A 25,680-nucleotide genomic window follows, 5' to 3' on the forward strand; every position below is an offset into this window, starting at 1 on the left:
CGTCAGCGACTCACAGGTGAGATGGAGGACAGTGTAGCACCTACTCTGATGGCTTCTTGCAAGGATGCAATGAAAACACATGGAAGGCACCTGGCGACCATTGCTGGGTGTCCAGAAAACAGTAGATCAAAGAACCTTTCTGCCCATATGTAGCATTCCTTAGTAACAACTCCTCCTATTCGAGAACACTCTATTTTCTAGCTTTCTAAAATCTGGGAAAGAAAAAAAAAAAAAAAACAATTGGCAGTCTCAACAGAAACCTATGGCAACCTTGGGGATATCTATACCATGAGATGCTTGCCCCCACAAGCGGAATGAAACCTACAGGTGAGGGGCCGGCATTGTGGTGCCGCAGGTTAAACTACCGCCTGGGCGCTGGTTCCAGTCCCGGCTGCTCCACTTCCGATCCAGCTTCCTGCTGCTTCAGGAAAGCAGTGGAAGATGGCCCAAGGGCTTGGGTCCCTGCACCCATGTGGGAGACCCGGAAGGAGCTCCTGGCTCTGGCCAGGCCCAGCCCTGGCAGTTGTGGCCATCTGGGAAGTAAACCAACAGATGAAAGATTCTGTCTCTCTCAGTGGCTTTCAAATAAATAATCTTTAAAAACAAACCAACAGGGGGCCGGTGCCATGGCTCACTTGGTTAATCCTCCACCTGCGGCGCCAGCATCCCATATGGGCGCCTGGTTCTAGTCCCGGCTGCTCCTCTTCCAGTCCAGCTCTCTGCTGTGGCCCGGGAGGGCAGTGGAGGATGGCCCAAGTGCTTGGGTGCCTGCACTTGCGTGGGAGACCCGGAAGAAGCACCTGGCTCCTGGCTTTGGATTGGCGTAGTTCTGGTCGTAGCGGCCATTTGGGGGGTGAACCAATGGAAGGAAGACCTTTCTCTCTGTCTCTCTCTTTCACTGCCTAACTCTATCTGTAAAAACAAACAAACAAACAAACAAACCCAGGTGAGACCCAACAGGCTGTTCTCTCCAGCAGAGAACGACTAACATTCATTGCCATATCTTAGGTGAAATACATTGGCTTAAAAAAAAAAAAAAGATCATAAGATCATCCCTTTGAGTAGGTTTGAGTGCAAGCAGCTGGGAACATCTCCTTGGCTGCACTGGACCAGAAACCAGGAAGTCAGATGTGTGTGGGTCCTGAAGCAAACACTGGCTCTTGGGTTTGCTACTCGTCTGGATTCTTTGCTGGGAGCTGACGTGTGCTTGCAGGAGCAGACTCCTACAGGGCAGAACACGCACCCCTTCCCTCCCACGGCCCCTCAGTGGGCCTCCAGGTTTATCCCAGAGCCAGGGTTTCCCAGTGACATTCATAATGACAGAAATAGGCACCAATGCCAAACTTCCAAAAGCTCATGCAAGAGGAATTAAAGGATGTGTTTATTTTGTTGCAAAAATTTTTTTGAAATCAATGCATGGATTTTTTAAAAATAGTACACATTGTTTTTTTTCATTCTGTGATGATCCCGCATGTGTCCATCAGAGTGGGCACGCAAAGGAAGAGCTAATTTTTTTTTCTTAGACAGCTTATAGTCTGGGAAGATAAAATGACCAGCTGCTACAAATACTGTCTATTTGAATCCTGTAAGATGATTCCAAAGCCATAGGCATGATTATTCCCCAGTAGAATCGAGAGGATTTTCAACGTGGAGAGAATCTCGTGGAGACTGGAAACAATTCGCCTCGCTTGAGCAAGTGGAATTGACTTCTTCCTTGGAGGTCATTTCTGGCCTGAGTCAGGCTGGCGTCACGCCCTCATGCCCCAGCTACTCCCTCCCTCTCTCCAGGGAAGGGGGTCCCTGCGCGTGAGCTTCTGTGACATGTCTAGCCAATACCAGGCTGTGTGCATAGCCGGCTCCCTGCTGGTGCTCCCGGGCCCACCACTGCAATGAGCAGAATGGCTGTCCATCCATGCCACACGCCGTGCAGCCACTGTCAACGTCACCAGGGCAGGCCACCTTTGGCTACGATCGGGAGGCCGCAGTGGTGGTGGGTGGGGATGTGAGGGAGACGCAAGGGGGCGCTATCCCCTCCTCCGCTCCTCTGCTGATGCCGACTCAGGGAGACCAGACGGGTTTTCTCTTCTCGATGAAGGCTTTGATTCCTTCCTGCCCATCCTGCAGGCCCAGGTTGTCCACCATGGTCTGGGAGGCAAGGTAGTAGGCCGTTCTAAGGTCCTGGGGCAGCTGCTTGTAGAAGGTGGCCTTGCCTAGAGATACCACGGGCCGGCTCAAGGAGGCGATCTTTCTAGCTATTCTCATGGTCTCTTCTTCCAGCTGCTCCTCCGGCACCACCTTGCTGAGCAGCCCGTGGAGTAAGGCCTCCTGGGCGGAAATGGGCTCCCCGGTGAAAAGCATCTCCAAGGCAACCTGAGGGCGGAACACGCGAGGGGGTTAGAACTCTCTGCTGCCACCCGCGGGGCCCCAGCCCCAGGCAGCTCGCTCCATCTCCCTCTGCTAAAAGCGCGGCCGTAATGACTGCACCACAACCTCAGCCCGATGCAGTGACGGCGGGTGCCCTGGTCCTCACCGCCCTGGTCCCTGCCGGGGGCGCGATCAGATCTTTGCAGGAGCCAAGAGACCGGAGGCCACTCTGTCCCAGGCAAGGGATTGCCTCCGCCACGTTTAGGGGGCCAGGGCTCCACCCATCGCACCGCAGCACCGCGGGGCTACATGGAGCCGGGAATCATCCCGTCCCTGATGTGCTAGAGCAGCCTGGTGGCCTGGAGCAGACGGCAACGGGGAGAACATGCTGTGATTTTCATGTACAAATGAAATAGGTCAGAGGGGGCAGGGAGGTCGTGCCTCCTCCTGCCCCCTGGATTTCCAGGCCACAGGAAGAGAGCGGGAGTTTACCTTCCTCACTCTGCTGTTGCTCTAGCCTGCCGCTGGTCACGTGGTGTCCCTCTGTAACTCCGGGCAGCCCGCCTTGTCTGGGTGCAAAGTGACAACCGATAGGACAGCTCTCTCTGTACTTGGGGACACAGGGCAGGCAACTCTCCTCTCCCTCCACCCCCTCCTCACTCTCTTGTGACCTTGGTGACAGCTCTGCCCTTCCTCCAACTCGCCAAGTGCACTGTCGCCTCGGGGGCCTGGTGCTCGATGTCCCTGTGCCCAGCCCTGCTCTCGCCCTGGGGGCACCGCTTGGCTTGTGTCCCCATCACTCAGTTCTCTGCTCAGGAGTCCCCTTACCAATGAAGTCCTCCACGGCTGCCCTATTAAAAACGGCAAACTTCCCTCGTCAGCTCCATGTACATTCTTGGCCCTGCTCTGTGCTGTAGAGCTTGCTTTTTTTTTTTTTATAGAAAGCTTTTATTTAATAAATATGAATTTCATAAGTACAACATAAACAAGAGGGGATCACTGTTGATGTTTTGCTCGCAGGAGAGAAGCTCAAGGGACTTGAAGGGAGGCGGTTAGCTTCCATCAGGAGGAACTCATCCATTCATTCACAATATTTACCTAGAGAACCTACTACGTGCTATGGACTCAGTGCTGTCTCTCCACTCACTGCTGCTGCCCCCTTAACCCCCGGTGTGACTGTGTCTGGAGAAGGGGCCTGGGATGGGGTGGGGGGATAATGAAGGTTGAACAAGTTCATTACGAGTGAGCTCAGAGAGATAGGATCTTTGCCCTCATAAGAAGAGGCACGAGGGCTTGCTGTCTCTCTACCACAAGACACAGTAAGGGCCGGCGCCGCGGCTCACTAGGCTAATCCTCCACCTAGCGGCGCCGGCACACCGGGTTCTAGTCCCGGTCGGGGCGCCGGATTCTGTCCCGGTTGCCCCTCTTCCAGGCCAGCCCTCTGCTGTGGCCAGGGAGTGCAGTGGAGGATGGCCCAGGTGCTTGGGCCCTGCACCCCATGGGAGACCAGGAAAAGCACCTGGCTCCTGTCTCCTGCCATCGGATCAGCGCGGTGCGCCGGCTGCAGCGCGCCGGCCGCGGCGGCCATTGGAGGGTGAACCAACGGCAAAGGAAGACCTTTCTCTCTGTCTCTCTCTCTCTCACTGTCCACTCTGCCTGTCAAAAAAAAAAAAAAAAAAAAAAAAAAAAAAAAAAAAAAAGACACAGTAAGAAGGCAGGAGTCTGCAATCCAGGAGGACAGCCCTCCCTGGGAACCAAACCAACTGGCATTTTGATCTTGGACTTCTAGAATAGTCTCTGTTGTGTAAGCCACCTAGTGGTCAGTATCTGTCATGACACCTGATCTGGTTAAAACACACAGGAGGACTTCGGGTTGTAACTTAGTTCTTGAGCGACTACACACACACAGGCACACACACACAGCTTGTAAATCCTGGAACTGAATGACTCTGGGAGAAATTGGAATTCTGACGCCTGAGATGAGGGAATGGGGAAGACTCTGACCTGGTAGGGAGCTACAATTAAGTGATCTCTTATATTCTCATCTATGTAAAAGATTCTAACATAATTGGAAAACCCCTGAGAAATCAACAAAAAGAAAAATGAACCTGAACTAGAACAGGAGGGGTTCCATTTGGTCAGAAAAGGTATTTTCCCCCTTCGGTCTGTCAGTCAGTCGGAGAAAGACAGGTTGCCAGATATCCAGATGGAGACACGGAGACAGTTGGAACAGGAGAAACAGTCGCAGAGTCAGGCAATCATCAGCAAAGCCCCACCCCCAAAGTCTGGGCGGGCGCTTTGGCGCATTCTGACATAGAAAGGTGAGCAGATCCCATCCCTGCCTCCCCCGACGTGACCGATGACTGCGTGGCCATGCACGCTGCCAGGCCTGGGAATCGCCCCACGTGGAATCATTTTAAAAGGTGAAAGACACTTGACTTTCTGGAGCACTTTGGATGCAGCCTTGCCTCGGGCCTGGTGCGGGACCTGCTCACTGGCCGCGCCTTTGCTCTTGGACTCACTGTCACTTACTTTTGGCGCAAGCCTCTTTTTACTACCCCTTAGACAGGGCTCACTTCCAGGGAAAAGGAATCCTAGTTGTTAAATAGTAGGGAGTTTTATTGAAGTCTCCCTATGCACCCTGAGTGAGTTATGATGAGATACCTCAGGTGGGCTACTTTATCAGGAAAAGGGGGTGTCTTATTATGATAAGGAAAAAATCCCGCATTCACGTGGGCATGGTGTCTTAATCCATTCAGGCTTCTATTACAAAATGCCATGAAAACAAGCTGGCTTATAAACAACAGGCAGGCAGTTCTCACAGTTCTGCAGGCTGGCAAGTCCAAGGTCAAGGTCAAGGGCGCCAACAGATTCAGGCGCTTGTACACAGACAACTGCCTCCTGTCATGTCCTCACTCTGGGGGAACTGGGACAAGGCAACGCTTTCCTTGTTTGAGGGACTGATCCCAGTCCCAAGGGCTCTACCCTGGTGACACCATCACCGCCCAAAGTCCCACCTCCTCACACCATCCCCTGCCTGGGAGGTGGGGTGCAGGTTAGGATTTCAGGGTATAAATTCCGGAGGACAAAAGCATGCAGCCCCACAGCACGTGGCGCCTGTCTCCCAGGGAACTTGAGCAGACCGTGCAGAGCTGCATCAAGGACAGGGGGCCAAGATGGAAAGATGAGGTACATGCACATGCACACGCGTGCTCCCGATACATTGCAGCTCGGTGGTGTCTGAGCATGGGGCGGGGAGCGCCACAGGACTGATGTGGCTGGGAACGTGAGACAGGCATGGAACCATTCGCGAACTGGGCTGCCGGGCCATCCATGGCTGCACTTCGCAGACCCTGGGGACACACACACACACACACACATACTCCCCTGCCGACAGGCAGGGGGCAGGCCTGAGACTCTGCACTTGCCCCACTCTGAGCCCCAAGGCTCTCACTGCTTCTTCCCTCTTGGAAACGCAAGTCTGTTGGAATTAGATGATTAGGAAAGCAGATCCTGCAGTGTGAGTGAGTGACTATGCAAGATCAAATGTTCTCGATAACTGGGAAAGAGCTGGTTTGGGAAGAAAGGGATTCCGATTGCTTTATGCGCTCGCCAGTTTCACCAGTGGCTTGAGGCACTGGCTCTGTTTCTGAGGAAGGGAGCAGCTGCACCAGATGGGGTGTCTATGTGGTGCAATGAAGATGCACTATTAACTCATGAGAAGCACTTTAGAAATGGGGAAAATAATTCAAGCCTGGCTTCAGGCTTCTGCCCTGGTGTGGACAGAGTAAGTCTTGCTGTAGAGCTGAGCAGATCCCCAGGGTGACCAGCAGAGGGCACTGGTGACCCACAAATGTTGTCTTCACCAGCTGCTTTTGTCCAGGCTGTTTGCAAAGACAACTGCTTGCTTCCCTGTGGGTGCACAGTGGGGTGCAGGCCAGTCACCCACACATGCTTGATGGGCCTGTGCGTGGCTGTGCTCCTATGCCTACATCACGCACAAGCCACAGGTCCCTGTGTCCTGGGTCCCGTTTAGATTTCTAAGAGTCTCAAGTTTTTCCTCTTAAAGCAGCCTGCACAGGTCAGATCTATGAACCCAGCCTGGTCTTGTGTTCCCACAGACTTTTCTCCTACAGAACTCCCCTTGCTATCAGGGACTGTGGTTCTGCTCCTTCGTGTCAACCTGAACCGAATCCCGGCCCGCACGGAGCCCGGCCTTAATGAGCCCAGTGTGTGTGTAGGGCCATCTTGTTGACAGAACTCGGGGCCATTTTCAGGAGGCCAATGACTCAGAGGCCTTCTGGGGGTTAGAACAAGAGGAACAGAGACCAGGGACCTGAGCAGGGTGGTCTAGAAGTTTCTTTGCCCGTCTCCTGAGAGGCCTGTTTCTAGCCAAAACTGCCTTAGCGGAGGAAAAGTTTCTTTGGCTCTTATAACCCTCCTGCCTCTTACCCTGTCACACAGGCTAATCACTCCAGGTGGTTCTGGGTGTTGGGCTTCTTTTTTTTTTTTTTTTTTTTTTTTTTGACAGGCAGAGTGGACAGTGAGAGAGAGAGACAGAGAGAAAGGTCTTCCTTTGCCGTTGGTTCACCCTCCAATGGCCGCCGCGGCAGAAGCCAGGTGCTTATCCTGGTGTCCCATGGGGTGCAGGGCCCAAGCACTTGGGCCATCCTCCACTGCACTCCCTGGCCACAGCAGAGAGCTGGCCTGGAAGAGGGGCAACCGGGACAGAATCCGGCGCCCCGACCGGGACTAGAACCTGGTGTGCTGGCGCCGCAAGGCGGAGGATTAGCCTACTGAGCCGTGGAGCCGGCCTCCTTGGATCTTAAGGCCTGTTTTGTCACACGTATTCCTCTTGGTTCTCAAAACTCACGTAATGTTTGATGAGTAAATAGGGTATGGGGTTGAGTTTCTAGGCGTCAATCCTAATAAGCCTTGGTTTCAAAAGTTTGCTTCCTTCCCCGACAGTGGGGCCCACTGCAGGGTTCTCACTGCCTTCCTGGGGAACCTTCCAGCAGGTCAGTGTGAAACGGGGGCTAAACAGCCTCTGGGCAGGCTGCCTGTGGCCAGGCACAGGCACCACGACCTGATCTGCAGTTCTAGGGCAGCTGTGACAAGATTGGCAGATTCTTTTAGTTTTACGCGCTGGCACAACGGAAGGACTTAAGTTACCGGGTGAATACCTACAGGTTCATTCAAGGTAAAGATCTGGATGGAATCCAACACGCCCCCTTGATGTGAAGACAGACGTCTTAGCAAGCAAGTGGTCAACTTCTGCAGTGTGGGGAGCCCACTGCTACCTGGTTTCTATAACCGTGTGAGCTGGCAGGAATCCCTTGCAAACACGTGTCTGTCAAAGCACTGTTACAAAGTCATCGTACAGCAAAGGAGGACTTGCCGGTGCTTGGTTTTCCTTGGCTCTCATCTCTTTTGTGCCGTAGGTATGCTGGGCAAAGGCTAATTTTCATAGCTGACGCTAACATAGGCAATATAGATTCCCTATGACACTGCCCCATTTCTACGGCTTTCCAACTGGGATTGAGGGTGCACTTGCTCTAGAACAGGGCTGGCGGACATCTGGGCCCCGCGGGCGGTTTCGGTGCTCGTGAAATCGTTTGGTCTGGCCCCGTCAAAGCAGCCGCAGGTGGGACTCCAAAAATTCAATACGTCTACAGCGGCCTAATTTTTAAGTTGATCTTTTTAAGTGGCCCACGAATGATGTTATAGATATCCAAAGGGCCCTTGGCAGAAAAAAAAGGTTCCCCAGCCCTGTTCTAGAACAAGGAAAGGGATGGGTGACGATCAGGGGTGTTCAGGATGTTGTAGGAAGGAAGAAGGGCCTGTGACGGACAGGTCCTTAACAGAGAGGAAACGCCTTTGTCACGTGGCTCCTTCCTGGGCAGATTCAACGGATGAAGCACAGGACCCTCCGGTCGTCAAATGCAGCCATCCTAAACTTAGACACGCAGTCCATCGGCTGCTCAAAATCTCTGGAACATGACGGGTCGCCGCCACACAAGGAGCCAGCGACACTACTCTCCGGCTCCTTGGTACCTATGTTGTCAACAGGCTATGATGTCTCATGGGCGACTGCTCAGGGCAACAAAACGCAGTCTCCATTGTGTTTCAAATCAGCTTATGAAAAATCGCTGCCTGTCTGAAAACAAATAAACAAACAAACAAAACCAAAACCTAATGAGTTGCACTATGAGGCATGAAAGATGAAAATAGGGTGACTTCTGAGGCTGGCACTGTGGTACAGCGGATTAAAGCCCCAGGCTGCAGTACCGGCATCCCCTATGGGCACCGGTTCAAGTCCTGGCTGCTTCACTTGTGATCCAGCTTCCTGCTAATGTACCTAGGAAAGCAGTAGAAGATGGCCCAAGTGCTTGGGCCCCTGCATCTGCATGGGAGACCCAGAAGAAGCTCCTAGCTCCTGGCTCCTTGCTCCAGACTGGCTCAGCTCTGGCCATTGCTGCCATTTGGGGAGTGAACCAATGGATGTAAGAATTCTGTCTCTCTGTCTCTCCCTCTCTCTATAACTCTGTCTTTCAAAGAAATAAAATAAATCTTTAAAAGAAACAAACTGATGTCCAGTTTAAGAAGCCATGGAGGAAAAAAAATTAAATTAAATTAAAAAAAAGGCTGGCGCCGTGGCTCAATAGGCTAATCCTCCGCCTGCAGCGCCTGCATACCGGGTTCTAGTCCCAGTCAGGGCACCGGATTCTGTCCCGGTTGCCCCTCTTCCAGGTCAGCTCTCTGCTGTGGCCCAGGAGTGCAGTGGAGGACGGCCCAAGTGCTTGGGCCCCTGCACCCCATGGGAGACCAGGAGAAGCACCTGGCTCCTGCCTTTGGATCAGCGCAGTGCGCCTGCAGCAGCGCACCGGCCGCGGCGGCCGTTGGAGGGTGAACCAATGGCAAAGGAAGACCTTTCTATCTGTCTCTCTCTCTCACTGTCCACTCTGCCTGTCAATAAATAAATAAATAAATAAATAAAGAAGCCATGGAGGAACTGGCTTCTCTCCCTGACGTTAGCAGGAACAGAGAGCAGGTGGGAGTGTGGCTCAGTGGTTAAGACCACTTGGGATGCCCACATGCTGCTTACTGTTTCTGAGTGCCTGGTCTCTGCTCCGATCCAGCTTCCTGCTAATGTGTGTCCTGGGAGCAGCAGGTGACGGCTTATGTAATTGGGTCCTTGCCACCCACATGGGAGAACCAGATAGAGTTCTAGGCTCTTGCCCAGGCTATTGCGGGCCTTTGGGGAGTAAAGTAGAGAACAGATCTTTGTTACTCAGTCTTTCCAATGAATTAAAATAAATTCCCTGCTCATAGCGGCACACCCAGCCACGTCTGCGTTGGGCAGAATGTCGCAGTGGGAAAGATCCTTTGGACAAGCTCATGGTGGAGCATCATTGGCCCTGCAGGAGGAAATCTACTACGCGAGGGTTGGCAGAAAGTTGTTACCTTTCTAGGCACTGCTCTCCCCAAAGCAACCGCAGGGGTGGAGCAGAAGAGCCCAATGTTCACCCCAGGCGTGGCAAAAGACGACTTGTCGCTGGCTATGGCGATGTCGCAGCTGGCAACCAGCTGACACCCGGCGGCCGTGGCCAGGCCGTTGACCATGGCAATGACTGGGACGGGGTGGTTCCGGATCAGCATCATGACCTGAGGGAGCAAACACACCCACTTCACTTCCGTCCAGGGGGAGGCACCACACTCCTGTCTGTTATTTTAGTTCGCTTGTGTGTTTCTGGAGCACTTTTGGTAGGCATTAGTACATCAGATTCCATGGAGGAAAAAAATTTTTTAAAAATTTTTAAAAAGTAACAGCGGGCACAAAAAGGACGAGGTCCCCTGGCACTGCCCCTCCACTGCCCGCACCCCCACTGAGGATGCACTGTTTATCTCTGAGGGACACACACACAACCCTGTGTTTTAAAGTCTGAAACCCATATTTGGTGCTGCCTTGAAAAAATTTAAGGTAGAAAAGGGACTTGAGGCAATTTCCGTAGTAATGACTTCGCGTTACCTCCACCCGCTATTAAGATGGGGGGGGCACCCCGCTGTCATCAAAATAAACACGAGTGTGCACACAGAGAGGAGAGACCCAAGTGTGTTCCTGTGAGTCCCCGCTCACCATCCGTCTCCCAAACTTCACGTCTTGTTTTCAGCTTGGTTCTTTCCCCAACACTCTAAACAGACGGTGTTGCTATGGCAACTTCAATTTCTAAATGGTTGCTCTCTGAACCTTGGCAGGGAGGGAGGGAGCGGAGGAACTTTAAATCTGGGTTTCTTTTCCCAAAGAAACAATGCAAAGAAAAATGACCTTCACTGATGGGAAGGTTTTGCCTATCAAACTTCTCCTTTATATTCATCCACACTGGGTGCTTTTTAGTTGGATACCAAGATCACCAATTATATATTTAAGGGTATGGTGCTGTATTCTATGTTAGTGATTTCTGACTTTATTTTATTTTATTTTATTTTGGACAGGCAGAGTGGACAGTGAGAGAGAGAGAGAGATAGAGAGAAAGGTCTTCCTTTTTCCGTCGGTTCACCCCCTAATGGCCGCTGCAGCTGGCGGGCTGTGGCACTGCACTGATCCAAAGCCAGGAGCCAGGTGCTTCTGGTCTCCCATGGAGTGCAGGGCCCAAGCACTTGGGCCATCCTCCACTGCCTTCCCGGGCCACAGCAGAGAGCTGGCCTGGAAGAGGAGCAACCGGGACAGAATCCAGCGCTCTGACTGGGACTAGAACCCGGTGTGCCGGTGCTGCAGGCAGAGGATTAGCCTATTGAGCCGTGGCTCTGGCCTCTGACTTTTTTTTTTTTTTTTTTTTTTTTTTAATGGGGCTGGGGATGTGGTGGGGATCAGCTTTTGAGAATCTGATGAATGCCAGGGACTCTCCCCGGCATGCACATGTCTGTACACAGCTGTACACCTGTTCCCGGAACCGCTCCTGGAGTCAGGGATTTGAGCCCTTTCAGCTGAGGCTGGGGATGCGGCAGGTGACAGGGCTGGAGTAACAAGGAGCAGTCCTGCTGCAAAGACAGACAGACCTGGGTTGTCGCCCAGGGAACTGCAGTTGATGAGCAGCCAGCTGAGTAGGATTAGAGTTAAGCGTGGTGTCTGCTCTCTGGAGGGGGCGGAACACCGGAGAACCCAGTGGAAGAACACTTAGGCAGAAGAGCATCATTGACACCATTCAAAGTGCTTCTAACTCTGCTCTAGGACCTCTAAGAAATAACCTGGCATAGGTGAAGAGCATCTGGCCAAAGATGCTCGCCCAATCATTATTTTACAGCGGTTAAGGAAAAAAAAAAACCACTATAAATCATATAAATATGCAACATAAGTCAATGGCTAAGGAAGCTAAATCAGATCCAATTGATGGAATGCTGTATCCTTGCTGACATGACATTTCCCACAGGAAAGACCAGCATGCTGTCCTGGAGCTCATATAGTTGGGCCACTGGGGTTTGATACCCAGTCTGCCACTTACTTGCTACCTAACTTAATTCCTCAGTTTTCACATCCATAAAATAGGTATAATAATAGTACTAACCTTACAGAACATGACAGTTATACCAACTAGTATGTCTAAAGTGCTTACAGTATTTACCTGGCATGTTTGGTAAAGCGTTCAATGCTGTAATCACACTGTATCCTTATGCATTATAATTTCACCTAGATACAATTATCCACATAAGTAGGTGCATGAGGAAAAGGGTTTAAAGAGAAATATAGCAAAATATTAATCATAGTTCACTCTGGGTGATATGATTAAAGTATGGCATCAGTCATTTATTTTTCCTTAACTTTCCCATATTTTCAGAATTTCCTATAATAAATAGTACTTTCAATTAAATATTATATATATATACACATATGTTAGGGGCAGGTTTTTGGCACAGAAGTTAAGATGCTAGTTGGGATGCCTGCCTCCCATGTCCAAGTGGCTGACTTCAAACCCTGGCTCCAATTCTAATTCCAGCTGCCTGCTAACGCGCACCCTGGGAGGCACAGGTGATGGCTCAAGTAGTTGGGTCCTTGTTCCCTACGTGGGAGACCTAAGTGCAGTTCCTGGCTTTGGCCCAGCCCAGCCCCAGCTGCTGTGGACATTTTGGGAATGAACCAGGAGATGGAAGATCTATCTCTCTGTCTGTCTCTGTCCCTCTTTCTCTCTCTGCCTTTCAAATGAAAACAATTAAAAAAAAAAAAAAAACTATGCTAGATAAAGTTAGAGAGCAGGGGACCTAGATCATAAACAAGCTAGGAAAATCAGACCCTTGTCAGTCAAGAACTGGTTTTCTTTCATATTTGACCTTCCTGAACGAAGTATTGTTTGGGTTCTAGGTACTCCAAAAAGTGACATAAAGGCCGGCGCCGCAGCTCACTGGCTAATCCTCCGCCTTGCAGCGCCAGCACACCAGGTTCTAGTCCTGGTCGGGGCGCCAGAATCTGTCCCGGTTGTCCCTCTTCCAGGCCAGCTCTCTGCTGTGGCCAGGGAGTGTAGTGGAGGATGGCCCAAGTGCTTGGGCCCTGCACCCGCATGGGAGACCAGGAGAAGCACCTGGCTCCTGGCTTTGGATCAGTGCGGTGCGCCTGCAGCAGCACACCGGCCGCAGCGGCCATTGTAGGGTGAACCAACGGCAAAGGAAGACCTTTCTCTCTATCTCTCTCACTGTCCACTCTGCCTGTCCAAAAAAAAAAAAAAAGTGACATAAATTTAATTCTGCCCTCACCTCACTCGGTGTCGTCATGGAGGGCTGAGTCAGTTCCAAAATGGAGACCTTGTCCCAGTGTCATTTCACTGGTGAGGTGTAAGAAGACAGACAAGAATCTCCTGGAGCAGAGCTCCCATCTTGAAACTTCAACAGGATCTAAGGGACACAAGGGGGCGCTGTGGTGTAGTGGGTTACACCACCCCGGGACACCCGCATCCCATATGGGTGCCAGTTGGAGTCCTGGCTGCTCCATTTCCGATCCAGCTTCCTGCTGATGCGCCTGGGAAAGCAGTGGAAGATGGCCCAAGTGCTTGGGCCCCTGCACCACGTGGGAGACCCAGATAAATCCCCTGGCTCCTGACTTCAGCCTGGTCCAGCTCTGGCTGTTGCAGCCATCTGGGGAGTGAACCAGTGGACGGAAGATCTCTCTCTCCCTTCCCCCTCTCTGTTTAACTTTGCCTTTCACATAAATACCTCTTCAAAAAGAAAAAGAAAGGAGAGAGATGAGGGTACGTCTCCAGCGTGAGCTGTCAGTGAGCACCCAGAAGGTCACTTTCACTCTTCCAGGACCAAGTTCTTCGTATCCTCATTTTTCTCATCGTCCTTTTGCCCGCCCGCCTCCTTTTTGCAATACCCACCATGACATTCCTGTGGTCTGTAACAAATTCAGGTGCTTCTATCTTGCTTGTTAAAATCTTCCCATGCATGAACTGAACAATGCAATATCGGCTCATTCTGTTCTAATCTGCTTGCTGATTGCACTTGGAAATTGAAATCTTGTACTAGTTCAAGGTGCTCCTATGTATCTGAGATAATTTCTTAGACACAGCTTTAAACAGATCAATAGCCTCTCATTCTTTTTTTTTTTTTTTTTTTTTTTTTTTTTTTTTATTATTTTTTTTTTTTTTTTTTTTTTTTTTTATTTTTTTTATTTTTGACAGGCAGAGTGGACAGTGAGAGAGAGACAGAGAGAGAAAGGTCTTCCTTTGCCGCTGGTTCACCCTCCAATGGCCGCCGCTGCAGCCGGCGCACCGCGCTGATCCTGGCAGGAGCCAGGAGCCAGGTGCTTTTCCTGGTCTCCCATGGGGTGCAGGGCCCAAGCACCTGGGCCATCCTCCACTGCACTCCCTGGCCATAGCAGAGAGCTGGCCTGGAAGAGGGGCAACCGGGACAGAATCCGGCGCCCCAACCGGGACTAGAACCCGGTGTGCCGGCGCCGCAAGGTGGAGGATTAGCCTATTGAGCCACGGCGCCGGCTAGCCTCTCATTCTTACTACATGAGGGCTAGGACCTGTTTTTGCTCTGAGTCTGGCCCAGTGAACCAGACTCATTGGCTTGTTCATTGATTTATTTGTCATTAATTATTCAACAAATATTTAACAACACCTGCTATGCAGAGACAGGTGAACAACAGGGAAGTGAATGGGAAGGTGATTGTGAGATATTCTTTTTTTTTAAGATTTATTTATTTATTTGAAAGTCAGAGTTACACAGAGAGAGGAGAGGCAGAGAGAGAGGGAAAGAGAGAGAGAGAGAGAGAGAGAGAGAGATATCTTCCATCCCCTGGTGCACTCCCCAGATGGCTGCAAAGGCCAGAGCTGCGCCGATCTGAAGCCAGGAGCTGGGAGCTTCCTCCGGGTCTCCCACATGGGTGCAGGGGCCCAAGGACTTGGGCTATCTTCTACTGCTATCCCAGGCCATAGTAGAGAGCTGGATTGGAAGCGGAGCAGCCGGGACTAGAACTGGTGCCCACATGGGATAACGGTGCTTCAGGCCAGGGCTTTAACCTGCTGCACCACATCACTGGCCCCCTGAATTCTTTTTTTTTTTTTTTAAGATTTATTTATTATTTATTTGAAAGTCAGAGTTACACAGAAGGAGAGGCAGAGAGACAGAGAGAGAGGTCTTCCACCTGCTGGTGCACTCCCCAACTGGCTGCAACAGCCAGGGCTGTGCCGATCTGAAGCCAGGAGCCATGAGCTTCTTCCAGGTCTCCCACATGGGTTGAGCAGCCCAAGGACTTGGACCATCTTCTACTGCTTTCCCAGGCCATAGCAGAGAGCTGGATCAGAAGTGGAGCAGCCAGGATTTGAACTGGCGCCCATATGAGATGCTGGCACTGCAGGTGGTGGCTTTACCTGCTACACCACAGTGCCAGTGCCTAAACCCTGAATTCTAAATGTTTTATTATCCAGGGGTTGATTGAATGCATTTATAAATTATCTAAATCCTTCTTCTTCCTCTGTGGCTGAGGGCAACTGTCCTCCTTACTATGGTGCAAGAGGCAGAAAAGGAGTAAAAATGAAGAGGTTAACTGTCCCACTTGGTGGGCAGGCATGTGGTGCAGCGGTTAAGCTGCTGCCTTGCCTGCCTGCATCCCATATCGGAGATCCTGGATTTAAGCACCAGCTCAGTTCCCAGTTCTGGGATTCCAGCTTCCTGCTAACGCAGATCCTAGGAGGCACAGGTGATGGCTCAAGTAGCTGGGTCCCTGCCACCCACGTGGGAGAAAAGGACGAAGCCTGGCCCAGCTCCAGCTGTTTCAGGTTTTTGAGAATGGAACCAATTGGTGTCTCTTTTTCTGTCAGTCTCTCTGCATTTCAAATAAAATTAACAGATAAATACAAATTTGCAAAAAATTTGTACTTGGAAATGGTGATGATAAAAGTTGGTTGAAAGAAGGGTCTCAAAATAACTTTGAAAATCATAGTTGTGGGGCTGGTGCTGCGGCGTGGTGAGTGGAGCTGCTGCCTGCAGTGCCGACATCCCATGTGGGTGCTGGTTCGAGACTCAGCTGCTCCACTCTGATCCAGCTCTCTGCTATGGCCTGGGCAAGCAGTAGAAGATGGTCCAAGTCCTTGGGCCCCTGCACCCATGTGGGAGACCAGGAAGAAGCTCCCAGCTCCTGGCTTCAGATCGGCACAGCTCCAGCCTTTGCAGCCATCTGGGAAGTGAACCAGCGGGTGGAAGACCTCTCTCTTTGTCTCTACCTCTCTCAGTAACTCTGTCTTTCAAATAAATAAATAAATCTAAAAAAAAAATGGTATCATATTTGCACATGACTGAAGCAATCCTCTAGGACACTTTAAGTCCTCTCTGGACCACCTAAAATACTTAAAGCAATGTAGATGCTATGTAAGTGGTTGTTATACTCTGGTGTTTAGGGAATAATGGCAAGAAATAGACTCTGTGCCTGTGCAGTGTGGATGGAATTTCTCTCGGTTAATTTTGGTCCACGGTTCCATGCCATGGAAGGCCACCGTAATCGCTCGGAGGACAGAGTGACCAGGGAGCGCAGAGTACTCAGTCGCTCTGCAGCGCTCAGGGCTCCTGCCTAAAACCCGTGAGCCGGGAAGTGAGGTCAGCATTGCATGCACCGAGCGCCGTGAGCCGGGAAGTGAGGTCAGTATTGCACGCACGGAGCGCCGGGAGCCGGGAAGCGAGGTCAGCATTGCACGCACGGAGCGCCGTTAGCCGGGAAGTGAGGTCAGCATTGCACGCACGGAGCGCCGTGAGCCGGGAAGCGAGGTCAGTATTGCACGCACCGAGTGCTTTCAGGTTTGCAGCGTCGGCTCGTCCTAGCTTACCTCGGAGCAGGTTTGAAATATTTCGGCATGATGATCCCGGCCTTGTTCTTCTGTCAGTTCCTTCAAGTCGTGCCCAGAAGAAAAGACGGGCCCCTCAGCTGCACATGTTTCCAATTGGGAAAAGAAAAAAAAAAAAAAAAAAGGAAAAGAGAGATGTCAACAGCCAGAGGTCGGACGGTTCACCAAGCTGTCTAATGGTAGAACACAAGCTGGGTCGTGGGCCCCTAGAGAAAGGGAATGGCCCACGTGGATCAGAATCATTCCGGGTCGCTTGAGAAGTTACAGCCCGAATTTCGTGATGCGGATGCAAGGCAAGGCATCTCTGGTGGCACTGGATGAAAAGATGCAGTTACGCGAGGGGGCAGCTCAGGGACCAAGGCGAGGGTACATTTTACAGGGCTTGTCTCTCCGGCCTCCCGCTTCTGCTCTTGGACTTGGCGTGGCCTGAGCGTATGCACTCGCCCAGGTCCATAAAGCCTCACCATGCCTTGGGCAAGATTCACACAGCGGTCTGCAGGAGGGGCCGAATCGGGGAGGTCAAAGTGTGTGCAATGAACCTGGGGGCCCCCTGGCTGTGGCTCTTTATTTTCCAGCCGACGGAGCTGTTGTCATTATCATTCACAGCAAAAATATCATTCCGCTGGGTCAGTAATACTCATATTTCCCTCTTGTGGTTATGTTTATAGGCAACATTATCCTCTTGCTACAAGGGGGGAAATTGCGGAGGTAAGAAGTGAGCTGTCTTCGCGCCATGCAGGTTCCCTACACGGCTGGTGGACTCTGTTAGTTCTTATCCCCTTCATCACACGGAACAGTAGGCGATGTCAGTCTAGCCACTGCTAAGAGGGCAGCGGGCTCGGTGTCTCTCCAGAAACATGGAGCCTTAATTTGCAAAACAAATGAAACAACCTAGAGTTTCATCCATTATGCTTTGCTGCAGGGGCTCCTTGAAGACGCTGGCAGTACTGTTATTTATAACACCTCCGCAGCCCAGGGAAAAGATAACTCTGTTAAAAAAAAACCTTATTGGAAAAATAACAAGGGTAGAAAGGGGCAACATCATGCCAGGATTTCTGGCACCATTAAAGAAGACACGGCAGATAGGAGATGAAAGGCTTGGTAAAAACCAGAAAAGATAAATCAATTGAATGTCCTAGCTGACGAGGTCATCTACTAAAAGGACTGATAATTAAACTCATTTTATAAGGCCCATGAGGAAATGGATTCTCTGACTTTGATGCAAAGATCAGTATCAATAAGCACGAAAAGGAAAATGCACGGATTTCACTGCTGGAAATCTTGGCTGTAATTCCCACAGTTGATAATGTTAGGACCAGCTCTCCAACGATGCACGACTTTTCCATAATTAAACACTCCTTGTAAAAGACCCTCACAACAATTCTCCAGTTAAGTGACAGAAGGCCCCTGTCAATCAAAGCATTGTGGAAACATGGGCAGTGCAGGAGCCTAAGGAGAGCTATCGGTTGGATACCTGAAATTATGATGACTCTCAGATCTTTGCTGTCGGCCTCGTGAAGAATGTCATTCTGGAGCGATGTCAGCATTGCGAGCGAAAGTGCGTTCCTCTTCTTGGGATTGCTCAAGATGATGTTCCTGTGAAAAACACGGGCTGACCGAGGGTCGTGCACCAGTCGCAGCCAGCGGGTGAGGACCCCCTGCAATGCCTTGTTAATTGGTGAGCTATTTTTAAAGCCCCACAGCACAGACCTGTGATTTCTAAACCAAAACAAGAAAAAGAGCAGCTGACATGCAGGCTGGTTTTTCTGCCTCTTCCCTTGATGAGTTTTTCCTTTTCTCTGCATTCGCTGTCAGAAACATGACTGCTACCTCCATAGCAAGGGGCACGTCTCGGCGGTTCCCCAGTCATCTCCACCCATAACAGAGGCGATGCCAGTTTCGTGTGACAGCTGCAGGAGCCAAGGAATCTGACAAGCGGGGGCTCCCTTCAAGTTAGTTCTCCCCGTTCTTGTCACCCTGATGTCGGGAGAAGGAGCCAGGAACAGAAGGACTCCCCCAGGCTCCCTCTTCCCACCATGAAGAAAAAAGCAGGCCAGGTCCGGCTGCCAATGTGCACCTGCAACAGTGTTGTCGCCCTGGTTCCTGTGGTGACATCCTGTAATTCTGCAAAGATCACCTGCTCTGAGAATGGGATGATATGTGAAGAACAAAAGGACGAAATTATACAGGAAGAGGCCTCTTCTGGATATATCTCAGAAAGATGGCATCCAAACGGCCTATTCGCTATTTCAGAGTATCCCACACACTGAATAAAATAACCTGTATTGTCCTCTGACTGCCGGCACACAGAAATGTCTTATTTTTGCTTTTATAAGAAACGGACAGTGAGCTGAAACACCCAATTATTGTTACATATTTTGTGTGCTTCCTGTTGGTCTCCACCTACAGGTTTTCTGCCTCTCTTGTTCTTTTTCGGATTAGACATTCCTACTGCAACAGTGTTAGCTTGGATCCCCCATAAATCGCATTGGGGGCCACAGTTTTTCTGGAAAATTCCACCCCATGAGAAGAACCACGTTGTTTGGAGTACCATTTCAGTTTTGCCGCCGTCTTCAGGTGGCTGTGACATTCAGCATTTTGTTTCTCACAGGCAAGTTCTGTCATGTGTGCATACACATACATGTATGCACACACACATGCACACGCGCACACATCGCTGGCATCTGATGTGCTGAGAAGGCTCTGAACCCTACACTGTGGGATGGGGCCCGGGCATGGTGACAGAACTGCTTCTGGACCTTTCACGAGGATGACCACTGTGCATGGTGTGGCAGATTCCAGACACCGCCAACCCATCGGTGATGGATGCTTACATTAATTTCTAAGGCCTCAGGCAAAATTGTGCAAAACGGATGGCAGCCCCCGGACGCCCTGGTCAAGTGTGTAGTTAGTTGTTGGGCTCACACGCCATGAGCGTGCTCTAAATCCAGGTTCACTGACGCACCAGTCCCGCCAGGCTTCTCTTCCAGAAATGGTTCTCCTCGGGAATCTGCTCATTCCCAGAAGCCAAGCCCCTGGTCACTGTTCTCCTGCTGAAAAGACATTCCTTCTCTCCGAGGCTGTCTGTGCTTCCCTGCCTGTCCTTGCCTTCTTTCTCGGGCTCCTGGCCTTCTGCTAATCCCTCAGTGCCAGTGAGCCTCAGCCGTGCTCCCCACATACTTCCTAGGCAACTTCACCTTGACCTTGACCATGGCTGCCAGCTCGATGCTGACAGCCCCTGAACTTGAGCCCGGGTTCCGACTTCTCCCTGGAGCCCAGGATCTACAGGCTTTTTGGATGCCACCTGCAGTGCCAGCAACCCCATATGAGTGCCGGTTTGAGTCTCAGCTGCCCCCCTTCCAATCCAGCTCTCGGCTATGGCCTGGAAAAGCAGTGGAAGATGGCCCAAGTGCATGGGCCCCTGAAGAAACTCCTGGCTCCTGGCTTTGGATTGGCTCAGCTCTGGCCATTTGAGCCATTTGGGGAGTGAACCAGCGGACGGAAGATCTCTCTCTCTCTCTAACTCTGCCTATCTGTAACTCTGTCTTTCAAATAAATAAATAAATCTTAAAAAAAAAAAGAATGAATTCACTGCCAGGGCATGTGATAAAAGTGGGAGCAAGAAATGGTTCCTATAAAGTCTCCCTGTGAGCTGTCTGCAGATCATTGTGAGAAGGGCCGTGAAGTATAGGACTGTCAAGTTCACATGCAAGGAAGACAATCAATCATCAATCAATCCCTGTTGACTGATTAACCACCAAAGCAAAGCACTCCTGTGTTTTCAGAGCCAACTCCACTGACTGCAGTGAATCACATCCATTCTTTTTGCCAACTCTTTTGAAACCGAAGTGGGGGGACCATCATGGAAACAACCTTGGAGACAGAGGGTCTTCTCTGAGTCCTGGCCGCTCGACCTACTGGCTGTGTGGCCTGGAACGCGCTTCCTCACTGTCAAACGGGGGGGATGGGGTGGGGGTGCAGGCCGCGGTAGGAAGTGGATGGCCAGGAGGCCTGGCAGAGGCCTTGTGAGTCCCCGCCCCTGACCGCCACGCCCCCCGCCGCCCCGCCCCGTCCCGCTGGGTGAAGTGCCTGACCCTGCACGCAGTGCCACGCTGGCCTTCCCTCCAGGGCGACTTCGGAGCTGGGAAGAGCGGCTGCAGAAAGGGACACGCGAAAAGGGACGGTGAGGCCCGAGGGGCCCTGGCTAACATCGTGCTGCTTCACACGCCACCCACGGGTTCCTTCGTACTCACTGACTCCTGGCATTTGTGAGCGGCTGTGAGCGAATGGTCCATTGTGAGCGAATGGACCCCTCCACCCCCTTCCAAACCCTGCTGTGGGGGCCGAGTCTCTGGAATTCCTGAGCCTGCGAGGGCACCCCCGGAACCCCCAGGGAGTGGTCAAGAGCAGGTGTCTGGAGGGGGCCGGGGTGCCAGCCCCCCTGCAGGGCAGCAGGAAGGAGAGATGGAGAAGTGGGAAGGGTGAGGCAAGAAGAAAAGGAAAAATCTGCAAGCCAGAGGCTGGCTCTCCATCCCCTTCTGGAGAAATCTTAGGAGAATTGTGAATGCTAACTTGGCCTTCCAGGTTTGCGGAATAGGAGAAACCGCCTACCTTTATTACTATATGGCCCAGTTCCCAGTTGGCGACTTGTCTCTCTTTAAAAAAAAAAAGTTTTAGACTTGTTGCCCAGATGGGCGGAGCTCAGGGCGGGGTGTTCTTGTTGACCAGCACTCCCTGCCCCCACTCTTCTGGGTGAGAGCCAACGAGCAGCTTGGACACATGAGGAGCCTTCTTCCGAAAGCCTTCCTGGAGGGCCACAGCAGCGGTGGGCTCAACCTGCAGGGCGGCGCACGCCCAGCCCCGGAGTCACCGCAGTCACCGCTGGGCCCGGCTGCCCGGAGGATTAGGGGTTGCGCTGGGCACGGCCGAGGCCGAGGCGGAGCCACCTACAGGCCTCCCGCGTGTCTGGCCACTGAGCCTAGGCTGGAGACACCTGTATGCCAGCCGGTATGCGGCGATTCCTCGCCCTAAGAGACTACGCGTCACATCCGGCCCCTCGCGGGCACCAGAACAGACAGGACTGCCTGCCCGCCCGGCGGGTCCCGGCCCCCGGGTCCCCCTGAAGGGTGCCTCCCGCACAGCCCGCGGGCTGACCTGATGCCGTCCCGCTGCCGTGCGACCGTGGGACGCGGCTCCGGCTCCTGCCGCCCGGCCGCCGACGCCGACCCCCGGGTGCAGAAGCCGGCAGGGAGAGGGGCGCACGGGCCGCGCCGAAGCCAGCCAGGCACCTGCGCCCGCAAGAGCCGCAGGGCCGCGACGGCCGCCATGGCGCCCAGAGACCGCCCGATCCCGACCTCCGGGCGCTCCGAGGGCGCTGCTTCGAGATAGACCGGGCCGCAGAGCTCGCTTCCGGTCGGGGAAGGACACTGGTGGGTGGCCAGGGGGCCTGGCCGAGGCCTCGCGAGTCCCCGCCCCTGCCGCCACGCCCCTCCCGGGAGCCACGCCCCTCCCGGCCGCCACGCCCCCCTGCTGTGGTTAAGGTCGTGGACCGGAAAACCCCAAGGCCAGCTTGGCGGTTGTGTTTGGGTTAGGGAGGCCTGTGAAGAGTGAGGGAGGAGAGAAGTGGTTGATTTGTTTATCTGCGTTGGTCGTTAACTACAGTCTGTTTCAGCCATCAGGGAAGAGCATACTGTAGGATGTAGGATTGTGTCCCCTAGCGATGCAGCGACATTCTTACTTAAGTACGCTCGGTGATGTTCGCACCGTGATGAAGTCGCCTGGCCCATGTATTTCTCAGAAGTGTCCCCGTCGTTTAGCAACACGTGACTGTGCATCCCATGCCTGTACTGACCCAGCATCTGGAGTGCTGAGGGAGACGTGGACTACCTGGCCTCAGCCCTTAGGGTCTCTTTGTCCGCAGGTGAAATGCCATCCCCAAGATCCTGGGCCGTTTCCCTCCGCGTAGTTTGGCATGGATAACAAATGTAGAAAGGGGGCTTCTCAAATGGAGCCATGGCTCACAATAACCACATGTGGGTTCCTTTGACGGAGGTCTCTAAGTCTCAGCCTCACAGCTAGACAAAGCACCTGCATATAGGGCAGTGTTTGGAAACACCAATTGAGGCTCTCTCTGCAACCCACTCCTTTGGTCCTGGTTCCACTCGGGAAGAGAGGATCCACAACAGAACTCAGATAACTGAGTAGGGACAACGCTTGGCTTTTGAGTTTTCCAAGCTTGGCATTTGGGAGGTGGAAAGACGCGAAACCGTTGGCAGTTTGGGACGACTGTCGGAGTCGCAGCAAGGTTTGCAGCCTGAGGCAAGGCTAAGACTGCTCAGGTTTGGGGGCAGCAAGTGGGGAAGCAGGGTTTGCAGCAAAAGCAAGGAGCCAGCTGTGGTGGGGGTTTGGGAGGACAAGTTCTGGCTTTGGTGTGACCCAGCCCTGGCTGTTATGGGCATTTGAGGAGTGAACCACTGGAAGGAGAATCTCTCTCTGTCTCTGCGCCTTCAAATAAAATGATAATAAATAAATAAAAAGGTTAAAGTTGCCCTTCAAGGAACTCCTCCACCCCATACTCTCTCTCTCTCCACACAGACACACACACAGTGGATGCCCTCAGCACATTTATGCTTTTTTTTTTCTTTCTTTACATAGAGGCTAACTGGGTAGGTATGGTGACCCCTGGTGAGAGAGCTCTGGCCAGCCTTGCTTGTAGTTAGCACAGTAGTCAGGGAGTGAGGCCTGGGCTGAGGCTCAGCTGAGGGCGGTGCTGCAAGTGGACACGCCCATCCTCCTCTGACTTGCTGCACCTGCTCTCCCCTCATTTCTCTCAGAGCCTGTAGTCCTGCATTACAAGTAGTGAGCGGGCCCAGAGGGAAGTGGAGCTTCCAGGCAGGGGTTGACAGAACTTGCTACAATACTCCTTCTTCCTTCAGCGGGGCGAGAACCTTTTCACATTTGGGCTGCTCCTCCAGGCCTCTGCCTCTCCTTGATTTTTGGAGGGGCCGCTTTCTCGTCTGTTCTGTGCCCTTCTAACGTATTCTCCACACTGGCCTTCGCCCTGACCCCGTTTACTCTGCAGCCTGCTGGCAGGCTTCTCTCTGGCTTTGATTTCTGGGTCCCTGTACCATGCGGCTCTGCTGGCCAGGTGTGTCTGTGCCGCCTGTTACAGGTCTTTTTCGGACCCACGGAGGCTGGGCAGAGCGTTGCAGAAGTGATGGCAGAATGAAAAGACTTCCAGGGAGCTTGAGCCCCGGGCTTGATGCAGGTTTAACCTTTCTTGGGCTGCAGAGACAGAAAAGTGAAAGGCATACTTTCAGCTCCTTATGAAGAGTTTTTTTTTTTTTTAAGATTTATGTATTTATTTGAAAGGCAGAGTTACAGAGAGGCAGAGGGAGAGTGAGGGAGAGAGTGAGAGTCTTCCATTCACTGGTTCACTCTCTAAATGGCCGCAATGGCCGTGACTTGGGCTGATTTGAAGCAAGGAACCAAGTCTCCCACACAGATGCAGGGGCCCAAGCACTTGAGCCATCCTCTACTGCTTTCCCAGGCCTCAGCAGAGAGCTGGATTGGAAGTAGACTGCCAGGACTCGAACCAGTGTCCATGTGTGATGCTGGCACTGCTGGTGGCTTTACCTGCTACGCCACAGCACCAGCCCCTTCACAACATTTTGAGCTTGAGAAGTTTAAGGTTTGTAATAGTAACCATGATAGAGACCTTCTGGGGGGTGTGGAATTGCTTGGAGAGGAATGTCGCTGATGTCAAGGAAGTACAGCCACATAGAGGCTTACAGAGCCATGTCACTGTCACCACTCATGGCCCTTGGAGGGGAGGGTGGGAGAGATCAGAGTCCAAGCAGTGCTGGAAAGCCGGGACAGGGGCACCCACTCCTCCTTGTCTTGTGCACCTCCCTTGTCTCAGCTTGGCCACGCCCACCTCATCTCCTCTGACTACAATCCTGCAGCACCAAGCACAAAGTGTGTGGAAGTTCAAGAACAAGGCAAACACCATGGGCCTTCTGGCCTGGCCCAGATCTGTTTCCAGCCAAAGGACAGTCCTCCATGCAGAGCGAGCTTTGTTGGAACATTCCAGAAGGCCTCGGCCAAGGAGCCAAATGGTGGTAGTGGGCGGAGGGGGGGGACCAGAGGGGGTGCTGAGAGATGACTTCCTGCTTGCTCAGCAGGAGGAAGGGATTGGGGGTGGGTGGGTGGGTTTAGCTCTTGAAATTTACTAGGTTTCCAGGTGGGTGACCTCAGCCAGCTACCTCTGAGCCCATTCCCTCATCTGTCCAGTGGGGAATCAGTACTTGCCCCCAATCCTAAAATATTTACTGAGTGTACCACATGCCAGGCATTGGGGTAGGGCAGAGAACAAAGCCTCCCAGAGGGCCAGGAGTCTCTGGCAGATTGGATGTGGGATGGGAGAGAAGCAGCGGGGATGACTCTGAGTACTGTGGCCACAGTTGCCCTGCTTATTATACAATGTGAGAAATCACATCAACCACTGGGCTCACCTCCTGCCTGCACCACTCTGTGACCTTGAACATTCTACTCAACTTCTCTGTCTCACTCTATTTGCTGACCAAATGGTGATACTAACACTACCCACCTCTTGAGTGAGTTGGCACATGTAAAGAGCTTAGAATAGCACCTACTTGGAGCAAGCCGTATAAAAATGTTTGTTATGGGGGCCGGTGTTGTGGCATAGTGGGTTAAGCCACCACATCTGATGCCAGCATCCCATATAGAAACCAATTCCAGTCCTGGCTGTTCCACTTCCAATTCAGCTCCCTGCTAATGCACCTGGGGAAGCAGCAGGAGATGGCCCAAGTGCTTGGACTCCTGCACCCATGCGGAAGACCTGGAAGAAGCCCAACATCATGGGAGAGGATGGGACCTCATATCAATAGCTCGGGACAAGATCAAAATAGAAAAATCAAGCTGTGGGTTCTATCTACTGAATGTGTATAACTTTTGCACCACAGTA

The 25,680-nt window shown here is 52.2% G+C and overlaps 1 protein-coding gene and 1 long non-coding RNA gene across 4 annotated transcripts; both read right to left on the reverse strand.

The window, feature by feature from the left end:
- Window positions 1-1,359: 1,359 nt before the first annotated feature.
- On the reverse strand, window positions 1,360-22,138 carry ECHDC3 (enoyl-CoA hydratase domain containing 3). 3 transcript variants are annotated; one of them, XM_017347674.3, is made up of 6 exons: window positions 21,849-22,131; window positions 20,789-20,848; window positions 18,169-18,290; window positions 16,677-16,774; window positions 9,829-10,029; window positions 1,360-2,370 (listed from the first exon to the last, which is right to left on the reverse strand). In XM_017347674.3, exons 1-6 carry the CDS (start codon window positions 22,019-22,021, stop codon window positions 2,059-2,061), a joined length of 966 nt encoding a protein of 321 aa, XP_017203163.1. In that variant the 5' UTR covers window positions 22,022-22,131; the 3' UTR covers window positions 1,360-2,058. The 3 variants fall into 3 exon arrangements, with proteins under 3 accessions (XP_017203163.1, XP_017203164.1, XP_002717662.1); XM_017347675.3 differs by lacking the exon at window positions 9,829-10,029 and having other exon boundaries at window positions 21,849-22,138; XM_002717616.4 differs by lacking the exon at window positions 20,789-20,848 and having other exon boundaries at window positions 21,849-22,130.
- On the reverse strand, window positions 12,141-16,670 carry LOC138845006 (uncharacterized). Its single transcript, XR_011381573.1, has 2 exons — window positions 14,351-16,670; window positions 12,141-13,937 (listed from the first exon to the last, which is right to left on the reverse strand). It is a non-coding gene; the product is annotated as an uncharacterized lncRNA (long non-coding RNA).
- Window positions 22,139-25,680: the final 3,542 nt, after the last annotated feature.

The sequence above is a fragment of the Oryctolagus cuniculus genome, chromosome 13 (assembly GCF_964237555.1).
Source record: "Oryctolagus cuniculus chromosome 13, mOryCun1.1, whole genome shotgun sequence".
NCBI lineage: Eukaryota > Metazoa > Chordata > Mammalia > Lagomorpha > Leporidae > Oryctolagus > Oryctolagus cuniculus.